The sequence below is a fragment of the Brienomyrus brachyistius genome, chromosome 7 (assembly GCF_023856365.1).
Source record: "Brienomyrus brachyistius isolate T26 chromosome 7, BBRACH_0.4, whole genome shotgun sequence".
In the NCBI taxonomy this organism is placed as follows: domain Eukaryota; kingdom Metazoa; phylum Chordata; class Actinopteri; order Osteoglossiformes; family Mormyridae; genus Brienomyrus; species Brienomyrus brachyistius.
In genome coordinates this window covers 24,290,192-24,303,034 of record NC_064539.1, presented here as the reverse complement: position 1 = coordinate 24,303,034, position 12,843 = coordinate 24,290,192, and the positions used below count along the sequence as shown (strand labels likewise).

The window sequence follows — 12,843 nt, the reverse complement described above, 5'->3', positions numbered from 1 at the left end:
AAAAATCGCCTCGTCCACTGAGTGACAGAGGACTTGTGGCCTCTCTACTGGCTGAATATTAGAGGTTGTCAGGGGTACCTACTGGATCTTCTTAGCTACCATCTCACCCATGCTTTTCAGGGAATACTGTCCTGATTAAAAATAGTAATAATTACTGAGGAGCACATTTCGCTTCATTTTCATGACAAACTGATATATTCATATATCTAACACGCGCTGCTGGTTAGGGTCACGGGGGGGGCTGGAACGTCTCCCAGAAAGCCCAGGGCACGTGCTCACACACTGTGAGTGATGCAGAGATGCCAGTTAATCTCTGGCTTTATTTGGATTGTAGGTGGAAGGGTGAGGTACTTCTTGAATGTGACGTCCAGGGACGGATTATGGGTTGTGTGGGCCCCTGGGCAAAACGTTCGAGAGGGCCCCCCCCCCCCCCCCCCCCACCAGCACCACCACCACAACCACCACAATTCATAGGCCCTTGGCAGCCAAACGCCCTCCCTATAGGGTCAGGGGCCCTTGTAGGCAGAGGATCAAAGAATGTAGGCCCTCTAAAATAGACAAACGAAAATACATTGTTGATAAGCGTTGCAAATTGTTTTGGGCTAGGGGCCCCACGGGCCCCCTGCACCCCAAGGGCCCCTGGGCAGCGGCCCCGCTGGTCCGGTCCGTAATCCGTCCCTGGTGACGTCAGTCTATGAAAGGGCACTGATTCACACACCATGGGCAATTTACAGACATCGGTTCACTTAACTGCCTGTCTTAGCACTGGGGAAGGAAAGCATGTGCCCAGAGGAAAGCTGTGCCTGCATCGTGAGGATCATACAAAGCACACAGACGGGATTCCGGCGTCGCAGCATGGTGCATGTAAGGCTGCAGTGGTGACCGCTAGCTGACCATGCTGGCCTCCTTTAGCCAAAACCCCACCTGTAAGGTGCAGAGAAAGAGGCTTCGTTCTAATCACTTCTTTTATGGCATTAAATTATGAAACTTTAGCCATTTAATAATGTACTGACTGGGCCTCTTTCCCCTTCCCCATCATTTATTTTTCACCACTGAATGTCACAATAGAATGTTTTTGTCTCCATAATTCCACTAGAATGTGTTTTAAAGAGGAGAGGAGGGTAACTGCATCGCAGCTATTTGAGAAGGAACTATTCTGGAGCTGCAGTCGGCTTGTCAGAGAGCCCTAACGGTTCGGCATCGGACCCGGGAGGGGGGAAGCGACAGAGATAAATAGCCAGCACTAAATACTGTCCCTCATTTTGTCACCGGTGCTAATCCTGGCAGGCCTCCAGGCTCAGACCCCCTTTGATATGTAGAAGGTGCACGCAGAGCTAGTGAAACCAGGAACCCAGCCATCGGGCCCCTTTTACACCTTCCTTCCTTCTCAGAGGATGGCGGATTGACCAGCTGCAGCTGAACCTGCCCACGTATCGGTTTTATTGCCCGTGGGCAAGCACATCACCTTCGTTTTGCATATTGGTTTATTCCGCGAAATACCCTAGCATGTCCCCACTTTGAACCCATTTGGTTCATCCCTGTGGAATGAACCACAAGTTTGGTGCGAGCGGGGGGACATCCGTATGTGGTTGACTGCTCACTGGCTTATAGCGTCTTCCCCCTCGGCATGTTCCAGTCAGAGGATGAGATTTCCTTAGTCTAACCCTCGAGCTCGATGGCAGTTTTTCCTTCTCCTTCCCAGAGAGGAGATGTCAAATGCTGATGTTCAATGAACTTATCACGGCAGAGTCTCTCTCTCTCTCTCTCTCTCTCTCTCTCTCACTCTCTCCCTCCGTCTTCCCCCTGTCTACCCACTCGTTACTCTCTTCTGGTGGGGACTTTCAGAGTCAAGACCGTCCCCTTATGGCCCAAATACTTCCAGCATGCCGCATGGCTGCTTTCCACCAGCGGCAGGTCGATCCTGAGCTGGGATCACAAGATGATCCCGAGGTGTGTCGACGACCTTCACCTCTCCACTCTTCACCACGAGCAAATTATATAAGATGAACAGAAAAGTAAAGGTGACGGTCTGAAGGTCATCTCAATATTGATAGCTGCAGTAAGTGGTTTTCAGGGATGTGAGTGGAACCTCCTGGGTAATCGGTTCTGTTCTGGAATCCCAGTCCCTGCACCAGGCTGTGATGAAATCCTTCACGCCTTCCAGTGTCACATGACTGACTGGCAGGTCATGCCTGGCTGGCAGCCAACCTTGTCAAGCTCACGGAAGGATGGTTGTGGCCATTAAACCTTCCTAGCATCTTGCCGCCCCTTGGCGTGACTTCAGTCTTCATGGTTGTATCACTGCTTCGCTCTTCCTCGTTTTTTTCATTCCTGGAGATGATAGCAGATCCATGTCCGTCAGTCTGCATCTCAGGAAAAGAAGAAGGCAGTTGGGATAGATTGCTGGGCCACCTGATCTGGTTGTGAACTGCTTGAATGTCCCGCTTCTTCCAACAGGACATGCTGTCATATGGAGCCTCTTCTCCTCTTTTCTCCCATAGGATGTTTCTACTTTCCCCGTGTGTGAAAGCAGATTCCTAAACTAGATATGCATGTAAGATTGCTTATCAGATCCCACCACAAGCGATTCTCAGTGACTCTGGCCTTTATCTGGCGAGACTGCTGAGTGGAAAGACTTTTTGAAAGCTGCCCTTCCTCGCTGCAGGATGAGCGGGCGGTTTGGTCGCCAACGAGCGCAGCCTGTTATCTGAAGGTCATTGTCTTTGGGACTCTGGAGGAACCTGCGTATCGAATCTCAGTGAGACTCTTTCCCTGAACTGCAGTGACGCATCCAGGTTTATAGATAAAAACTGAACAAATCAGTAAAATTACGCATAATGTAAACTGGGGCAATTTTATAGCAATTTAGTCTTATTTTTGAGTGCTTCAGTGATCTGTTTTTCAGCTGTAATAGAATAGAAGGATATTTAATTACAGAAGTTCCTTTCAATTTTAATTAGCAAAAGGGTAAAAATGATATATTCTGAGACAAAAAGGACCAACACTTAAAGCCCAGAACAAGCACAACAGGCACATAAAAGAGTCACATTAAATAAGAACAGAAAGGGGGAAATAAACTGGTTTTTAGTTTTCAGAAACATTATTTCATCCTCTACATGCGGCCTGCTTTACTTTTTGAATTATTTAAGGGAGATTCAATCCACACAAGATGTTTCATCGACCAGTTATTAAGTCTACAAAGAGCAGGTACCTGAAAACGGGCCACTCTCTAAATCGCCGTTCATACTATCTGTCATCATCCAGTCGCACTGGGAGCACCGTGGTGAATTACAATCACACGGGCAGGAACTGGGAGGGGGGAGGGTATTTAAGATGCAGAGTGATGTATTAATTAAATTTTAATATTCACTTCTGGCCTCGAAAGTGCCTGCATCAGTGACTGCGGTGATAGTAATGTTTTATTCAAACGTTTTTCAATATAATTTATTTTAAAACGCTTCAGTGACGAAGTTACTCTATTTGAAAAATCTGCGACATTGTCCCGGGGATCGATTTCATGCTCGAAAAGTGGCGATAAGACTTGCTAACAGAGCATTTGCCGGGGTTACGGCCTGGGATTACGGCCCAGGGTTAGAGCTGCGATTGAGGACACTGGCGTCCCACATCACTGACAGGTCCCAGACAAAAGACTCCGCAGAGCCGTCAGTCATGGGGATTGACAGACCTGAGCCTCACTCACTCGCTCTGGAGGTATATTCATGTCTCAATTTAACCATCCATGTCTCCATGGCCTTCAGGAACAGCTACCAGTGGGTTATATGTGCTGTTAAGCGAAGTGCTAGTAAGTATGTGATGTTGGCATGGTTGGGCATTGCTGATCTAATTCCCCGTCTCTCCTGTGTCCACAGCAACGTACCTTGGCTGCTATGCCGACAACACCCACAAGAGGGCGCTCCGTGGGGCATCCTTCTTTGACTACAAGAAAATGACGGTCTTCCGTTGCCAGGACAACTGCGCCGAGAGGTACCATACATTCTCTTGGAATGCGAAGGTGCCTCCCATGAATTGCAGTTTTCCTTGAAACATTTTTGAAATGTCCTCTGCTGGCTCCGCCCTCGGTAGGTGGTGGTACCATCAGCAGCCCAACCGTAACACCTGGAAGATGATCCTGTCTCTGGGTTTGGCAAATCACACATGCCGAAAAAACGGCTGGTCAGGGATGTAGGAAGTCAGCGAAAATTCAGGTCATGTATTGTAGATGAGTGCGAGGCGTTTAATAAATGCTTATTTTTATGGAAGAAAATTCTGGAGTACAGAAAAAATGGTGGTATTGATAAATCTGCCTATAAGTCTGCCTTCTACCACCCCCAACCCCCCACCCCCCATCCGTGACGTGGGCAGGAATGACAGCAAGTGAATAAACAGCAGAGTGGACACACATGCCAGGGCAGATGATTGACAGGTCAGGCTTTCTTTGAGGGGGACATTTAATTGGGCTGGGACAGTTTCTTTAATCAACTGGCATCCCACGTCCCTGGTCCAAAATAAACGGCTCGTGGAGGTACTTAGGAGGTGGAAAGCAGCGAGGCAGGAATGATTGATTCAGGCACCCTGTAAACATCGATTTACAGTCCAAGCTTGGGTTATGAAAACATTAAGGGCCGTGGGCCGTGGCCGATAGCCCGTCCGTAATGAGCGGCGGCCATGCAGCATAGAGAGGAGTAATCATGCTGCGGATTCTGCGGAGTCCTGAGAAGGGTTAGGGTTAGAATGGACCATTACAGGCCACATGGAGGCGTTTTTGGGCCTGTGTCTGCTCGTCTTGGTTTGGTTCCACTTCCCTCTGTGCCTCCTCCTCAACCCCCGCCCTCCCCGTTCGCGGCAGGGGCTACCTGTATGCGGGACTGGAGTTCGGCGCTGAGTGTTACTGCGGCCACAAGATCCAGGCGGTCAATGCTTCAGAGGGCGACTGCAACATGGAATGCAAAGGCGAGAGGGGAAAGAACTGCGGGGGAGCCAACCGGCTCTCCATCTACCGGCTGGAGCTGAGCCAGGACTCGGCCCGCCGCTGTGAGTCCACATGTGTGCGCCGACACAGACACAGAGACACACAGGCAGACACAGAGACACACAGGCAGACACAGAGACACACGCAGACACAGAGACACAGGCAGACACAGAGACACACAGGCAGACACAGGCAGACACAGAGACACACAGGCAGACACACACACACACACAGAGACACACAGGCAGACACAGAGACACACAGGCAGACACACACACACACACACACACACACACAGGCAGACACAGAGACACACAGGCAGACACAGAGACACACAGACACACACAAGCACATACACACACAGGCAGACACACACACAGGCAGACACAAACACACACAGACACACACACAGACACACACAGAGACACACACAGAGACACACACAGACACACATGGCTATTATGCAAATAGTTAAATCCATGTTGTACAAATATGATTTTTTAAAGTACAATGGCTCCACGCCTAAAGAGAACAGACTGTGCTGACCAGGATTATCAAGCAAAATGCCACTTTAGCTTGATATATGTGGTACGCAGTCAAATTATTTACTCTTAATGCAGTTACGCTTATTGTAAGAAATGGAACGTGAAATACCCATTACAGTAATACAATGAATCAGGGTATGTGCATTTATATGTTTTTTTTGGTATTATCTTTCTTACAAATGCCAGGTAAGCAGAGCTAAGGCATGATTTGTTGACATTCTGGGCGTTTGGCCCTCAGTCTGGGAGGGGTATGTGCTGCACTTTCAGCCTCTTATGTCCCTAACTGGACCTTTGCTGCAGTGGGTACAAGTCCTGCTGCATACAACACAGGTCTATATAACTGGGAACAGAAGCTAAACAGCAGAACAATGACTGGCCTGTTATAAAATGTAGTTTGTGGGGGGTAAATTAATTTGTGATTGACTGTTATTGTTTCAATTTGATTAGATTCTCGTCCTTTGAGGTGTTAAATGGCCCATTACTCATGTAACCCTAATGAAGATGATTTGAGACTCCAGAGCCGGAGGTAGATCGTTGCCGTGACCAGCAGACGTCCCTGCACTCCTGTCAGCAGGACAGACTTCACTCAGCTCTCACACATTACCGGGGATGCGAGTCAGCGCAGTTTTTTGAGCACTTCATCATGCGCCACAAAGGGATCTGTGTCAGACTCGCCCCAGGCAGGATCATGTGACGCGGGGATTAGGAAGAAGCAGGAGAGTCTCTGTTTGGGGACGGTAGTGAAGATGTGCTATAGAAAAGGAGGGGAGAAGCAAAACAGGAATGACAGCAGAAAGAAAGAGAGAATCGACAAGCTTGTCACATGACTCCTGAGCATCTGTGCCCCTCCCTGTAATATACAATGTTAGGATTGGCTTTACAGTCATTACATTACATCACTTAATTGTTGGACCGTAGCACTGGCTAAAGCGGGATATCGTGCTACTCATTGTTAGGCCAAATGACTGCACCACACACGCCCTACTGTGACAGTTACCCAGGAGACCTTGCAGCCTCTCCCCTGCTTTGACACTGGGGACTGATAAAGTGGATGGTCACCATGGCAACGTCGCTAAAGACACCCTATTCACTGGGCCCTCTGGGATTCCCCCTGTCTGTCCCCGGCTCGTTGATGGTGCATGATGGTGCAATGCCAGCATTGGGCGACTACATCGAGGCCCCGCTTACAGTGCAGGTCCCTGTACCTGAACCACGAGGACGAGCTGTCGGCCTCTTTGGGTGAAGACATCTCCCATCCGTATCCGCATTAATGCGGCCTGGCAGCTCGCAGCGTATGCGGGACTCTTAAATTCCCTTTTGGATCTTTAAATGGAGGCCGTCCACGTGTTTAACTGGAATAAGCTGGCATGTGGAGATTCCGATTGCTGTGCGCCGATGGCTCTACGCTGATTAGCACATAGTCATATACTCATTCTCGGGTCTTTTGTAAGAACGTCAAGCCTCATTGCAGAAGCCTGTTGTCCAGGAAAGCGTGATGATGTTCTGCTGCTAAGGTCCGACTCACCCCAGGTAACATCCAGCTTCACAAACGAGGTGCGAGTCAGACTCCTGGCCGGGAGGGACTGTCTCGGCAAAGACGCCTCCAGCTAAAGCTGACCAGCGTCACCGCTGCTGTCTGCTTGTTATCTAGTCTGTTTCTAGCGCAAGACCAAAAATAAGAGGCACGGCTGATTCCAGCAGCTCCCGACATCCCATATGACCTGCTTCTTCGACTCAAGGCCGATTTTTTTTTTCTTTTTGCAGAGAAACAAAAATATGCGATTCCCTCTCACAGCTTGTGGTCTAGATGTCCTCCACCTGCGGGATCTGAAAGAGTGACCAGACTTTTAAAGAAGTGGCTCTCATGGAGATCCCTGAAACCAAAGTGGCCGTTGATCTTTACAGCGGCAAAGTTCTAAACGGTCGATTTCTTGGCGTTATAACAATACTCAACGTCCCCCAAATTGTCAGGTTATTAGCTTTTGATAGCAATGGGTTTGGAAGCTGCAGAATTAAATTAATCCTGCTGGAAATACGACACTTCTACCGTAATGAAATGAGGCAGAGACTTTCGAATTTAAACCAAATAGGGGAAAGTGGCCTTTGTGACTCAAGCGGAGCGATATTTTCCAACAAGGCGAAGCAAAAAAAAAGGATGACGGCAGGAAAAGTACAAGGAAGTAAAATGCCACAAGAATGCTGGCTGCTGTACATGGTGGCATGTGAATCAGAGTCTTTGTTTGCTGACTGCTGAGCCAGAGGTTACATTCAAGGTTATCTGAGGCCACTTAATTCAGTATCAAACACAAACCTTGAACTGTTTTATATCGCACTTGTGTGTGTGTGTGTGTGTGTGTTTATAGACGGGAGCGCCGTCTTCAAAGGCTGCTTCAAGAAACCTGAAAACGTGACCCTGGCCCTCCCCATCGCGGCGGCAATCCTCAACATGTCTGTCGACAAGTGCGTGGACCTCTGCACAGAGAAGGTCAGGGATCTGGATCTCCTCACTGCTACCCCCCCCCCCCCCCCTCCCGGTCGGTTGTGTTTACAACAGGGGGTCAGTCCCAGCCGGAGATATGTGCTTTAAAGTCCGGAAATGTAATGGGAAGTGAGACACTGTCTGTAAAGTGTGAAAAGAAAAATACATGTAGGAATTTGACATGGAGCCTCAAATCACGAAGGAAAATTAAACTGTTGCAGATCAGTTCAAAACTCATCACATCAGAAAGGTTTAATTCTGCTGTCTGTCCCCCTGCTGTCTGTCCCCCTGCTGTCTGTCCCTCTGCTGTCTGTCCCTCTGCTGTCTGTCCCCCTGCTGTCTGTCCCTCTGCTATCTGTCTCCCAGCTGTCTCTCCCCCTGCTGTCTCTCCCCCTGCTGTCTGTCCCCCTGCTGTGTCTCCCTCTGCTATCTGTCCCCCAGCTGTCTGTCCCCCCAGCTGTCTCTCCCCCTGCTGTCTCTCCCCCTGCTGTCTCTCCCTCTCCTATCTGTCCCCCAGCTGTCTGTCCCTCTGCTGTCTCTCCCTCTGCTGTCTGTCCCTCTCCTGTCTGTCCCCCTGCTGTCTGTCCCTCTGCTGTCTCTCCCTCTGCTGTCTGTCCCTCTGCTATCTGTCTCCCAGCTGTCTGTCTCCCAGCTGTCTGTCCCCCCTGCTGTCTCTCCCTCTGCTGTCTATCCCTCTGCTGTCTCTCCCTCTCCTGTCTGTCCCCCTGCTGTCTGTCCCTCTGCTATCTGTCTCCCAGCTGTCTCTCCCCCTGCTGTCTCTCCCCCTGCTGTCTCTCCCCCTGCTGTCTCTCCCACTGCTATCTGTCTCCCAGCTGTCTGTCCCCCCAGCTGTCTGTCCCCCAGCTGTCTGTCCCCCCTTCTGTGTGTCCCCAAGCCACCCTTCATTCTCTTTCTTCCCTGAAACCCCCCACGCTGGTTCTCTCAGTCCTAGCCGTGCTCCCCATGGCCCCGATCGTTCGCTTCTTTATATTCCTATTCCAGTTTGGACAAAGTGTCTCTGATAGGCAGCATCCTCTGGAGTGCTCGGGGTGAGAAAGCAGAGTTATACGCGGTGCTGCTTCTCCGTGCCCAGAGAATTAACTCTGACTGCCTCGGCAGTGTGAGAGCTTGATGAGAATAGTAACCTTTTAAAACAGATGCCCAGCGGAATCAGCCTGCTTAGCTGGCGGTAAATTTATGGTGTTATTATTCATGGACAAACATTATGAGGAGTTTTTCTAAAGGAATGGAGAAAAGGGTTCAGGGATGCATGGATGTGTCTCTATTAGTTTGTTCCCTGAGGAGGGAATGCATTTTGGCATGACGTCTATTTAGCAAGTGTGCCTGTCCAAGGTGAGTGAGGGTCAGAGAGCAGGATCAGATCAGCCAGTGTCACTGGAGCAGTTTGCGTTAAGGGCCTCGCTCAAGGGCTCAAAAGTAATCTAACTGGCTACGGAATTTGAATGCACTGACTTCCAGACACCTGCACAGGCCCCTAATGCACTGAACTTAAAGTGCTTAAGGTGTGTTTAGATTTAGTTGAGTTCTGAAAGTAAGTTACAAAGGCCAGTTCTGAAGGTCGGTTTTAAAGGATGGGGGCTGAAGATTCATCTTGTTGGGGTTAAAGATCGCAAGAAAGCTTTAGGTTGGTTTCTAAGGGCTGGTTATACAGAAGATTTTGTGTGGAGACTCAGAAGTTCCTGTTATGAAACCAGCCCGGCTCTCCGGCCCTCAGGAGTTCCCGCTGGCCATCCTGGCAGGGCCGCTCTGCAGATGCGGCTTCCCCACGGCGCAGTTCTCGCTGCACGAGCGGGAGGACGAGGAGATGTGCCAGCGGTGTTGCCCCGGCGATGAGGCAGAGAATTGCGGCACGGATGACTACTTCCTGGTGTACCAGACGCAGGTGCAGGGTGTGTATGCTCCTCGTACGCACCGTCACGGCGTCACTAGGGTCGCAGAGACGACACCTCACTCACTAGCAGCTGTCCAGGGCAGGCTGAGTGCCCACTGTGTGAACAGTGTGTCCTCACACAGCCTCCTTCTATGTGTAGCGACATCAGCAGTCGTAGCAACCCTCTCGGCAGCTGTGGAAACCGGGAACACAAGGGCTTTTACCCTGACTTCCCAGAATGCATTGCAGCACTGACTCATGAGCACATCTCGCATGAGTGAGACATCGCAGATATTACTGGATGACAAAATGCCTCTGTGTGTCTCCTGCTGTTTATTACAAGAAATTTCCCCACACAGGTTCTTATCGAGAGGTGTTGTCCGTGTTTATTATGCCACGATACACGGATTGTGTGTTTTAAGCTTGAGAGCGCCACGTCCAGTCAACGCCGCAAAGATCTCCGCAGACCCTCTGTAGGCTGCTGTTTCAGCTCTGCAAGGGTTCCAGACCCTAAGACTTTTAAGGAGCAGAAATCCTCAAAGTGCCTCTTATCACACAAATTTGACCAGGTCACACTGTCCAGCAGTGACACCCAGGGCATTAATATATCCGGAGTAATGACATGGTAGAAGACACTCATATAAATCCCACATAAATAAACATAATGTTCCTATGAAATTTATTGGGGGAAAAAAACCACGAGATCTGCTCCAAAGTCTTGAATATAAGTATATATGGTGTTATTCAATGTGTAAATATTTTATAAGTTTTATATTACATAAAATTTGTATACTACTTTAAATTATATGTAATATAAAATCTTGTGTTTAGACTTATATCTTTCTGCAGGCAATGTGACATTTTGCTTTATACAGGTCTGTTGTTTCCAGTATCGTATGAGACTGTGTCATTAGAATGATCTGCCATCCCTAAGATTATGATCCCAGACTCTGTGCCCAGCCTGACCGCCCACCTCGCCTCTGTCCTCCGCCCAGACAAACGCTGCATGGATCGCCACTTCCTGTTGTCACGGACGAAGCGCCTGACAGCACTGGCCAGCTTTCCTGGGGCGGGGAACACGTGGGCACGCCATCTGATCGAGCTGGCCACGGGCATCTATACGGGCAGCTACTACTTTGACGGCTCGCTCTATAACAAAGGTTTGCGGAAGAGGGTTCAAGGGGCCAGCTGGGGCTGATTGGGGGGGGGGGGGGGCAACCCAGCCTACGTAGGGTATGGGGGCTGTGCTTTCTAGAGCTGATAAGCCATGAATTTTCAGTGCTTTAAAAATAATGAGAATATATTCTATATATTAGAATATGTATCTGGTAACACTTTATATGAATGCTATGTCTTCCATGAACACATTCATAATTCATTACAATGCATTAAAAATGCATTATAAGCATGGCTATAAATATTTATCAAATAATATAATACATTATAGGCATGTGTATTATGCATTATGAATGCTTTATGAAGCTCCGTGAAGCTCTCATCTATAATGCACTATAGATACCTTCTTAATGCAGCACACACCTTAATGCTTATACCAACCATTTTAATGCTTTGTCATGGTATCTATAGTGCATTATAGATGAGAACTTCACCAGAGCTTATGAAGTATTATAATCAACAAGATAATGCTTTATCAACAGAATGTCAACAGAAGATGCTGTAATGTTTTATTAATTCTTATACTGACCATTATGATGCATTATGAAGGTATTTATAGTGCATTATAGATCAAAGCTTCACTGGATCTTATGCAGTATTATAATGCCTTATGACTGTCAATGAAATATGTTGAAATGTTTTATTAATTCTTATACTGACCATTATAATGCATTATGAAGGTATATATTGTTACCACATATTATTGTACTTTGGTAATGCATTCTTTTTTCTTATTATTGCTGTGTCTTTTGATTTTTACATAAAAGATACAAAGTTTTTGTAGTTCAAAGAAAACTAGAATAGTGGAGCCTGGTAAACACTCACAAAGCGACAGATTCCGGCAGATTCTGCTTTGGCAGAGGCTCATGGGAGAACTGCTGCTCTTCATACCTTCCTAGGCTTCAAAGGAGAGCGGGACCACTGGAGGAGCGCCAGGACCATCTGCATCAAGACACACGAGAGTGGCAGGAAGGAGATCGAGGCCTTCGACGCTGCCGTCCTGATCATCCGCAACCCCTACAAGGCCTTGATGGCGGAGTTCAACCGCAAGTACGGCGGCCATGTTGGATTCGCCTCACAGACCCACTGGAAAGGGAAAGGTAAAGGCTGGTCCCTAATCAGCACTTGGGCAGATCACTAAAGCACTATCTGCTCAGGGTTAATCTGGATTTCTTGGTCAGTTTTCCATATAAATTAGCAGTCGCTTCCTGCAATCAGTGCTGAAGCAGCTAACCTCATTCTTCCACAAACCTCCCATGAGAGGACCTAACAGTGCACTGAAACAGGCCCCACCCTTTGTCCCTTTTCAAACTCTGTGTCACCCATAGTTGTGTAATCTGTGAATGGGGTACAGGATGTTCGCGCAACATCAGGCACATTGGGCAATAAAATAAGAAATTGAAACAGGGTTTCTGCTTTTAGGCAGAGTTTAAGTCTGATTTACTTTTGAAGGCCCCTGACTGTACACCCACGCAGATGCATCCTTACACTCGAAAGCTTACTGAGCACCATTTTACCACCCTGCCATTTACCCCTCAGCCTGGCCGGCATGCCTCCCTTCCTCCTGTCATCTTACGGGTCTTTTTCCTGTGACTTTCCTGGCTGTTGTGGTAACTATGGCAACCAGCCTCAGATCCCCCCCCCCCCCCCCCCCACCACTGCCTCCGCTTTTCGTGGAATTGACTTCGGCTCTGCAAGACGTCCGGAGCATCGGAGCGTCCCCGGATTCTCGCACGTACTCACAGTTGGCGTAGGGGGAAGGGGGTGACGGGGGGGGGTGGGT

The 12,843-nt window shown here is 48.7% G+C and overlaps 1 protein-coding gene across 1 annotated transcript in view; it reads left to right on the top strand.

The window, feature by feature from the left end:
• LOC125745778 (WSC domain-containing protein 2-like) overlaps positions 1-12,843 on the top strand; it is a 46,379-nt gene that overhangs the window by 27,691 nt on the left and 5,845 nt on the right. The window contains exons 3-8 of the mRNA XM_049018975.1: positions 3,870-3,984; positions 4,847-5,031; positions 7,878-7,999; positions 9,729-9,903; positions 10,880-11,044; positions 11,960-12,160. Coding sequence (XP_048874932.1) covers positions 3,870-3,984; positions 4,847-5,031; positions 7,878-7,999; positions 9,729-9,903; positions 10,880-11,044; positions 11,960-12,160 — 963 coding nt within the window. The remainder of the gene's footprint in view (positions 1-3,869; positions 3,985-4,846; positions 5,032-7,877; positions 8,000-9,728; positions 9,904-10,879; positions 11,045-11,959; positions 12,161-12,843) is intronic.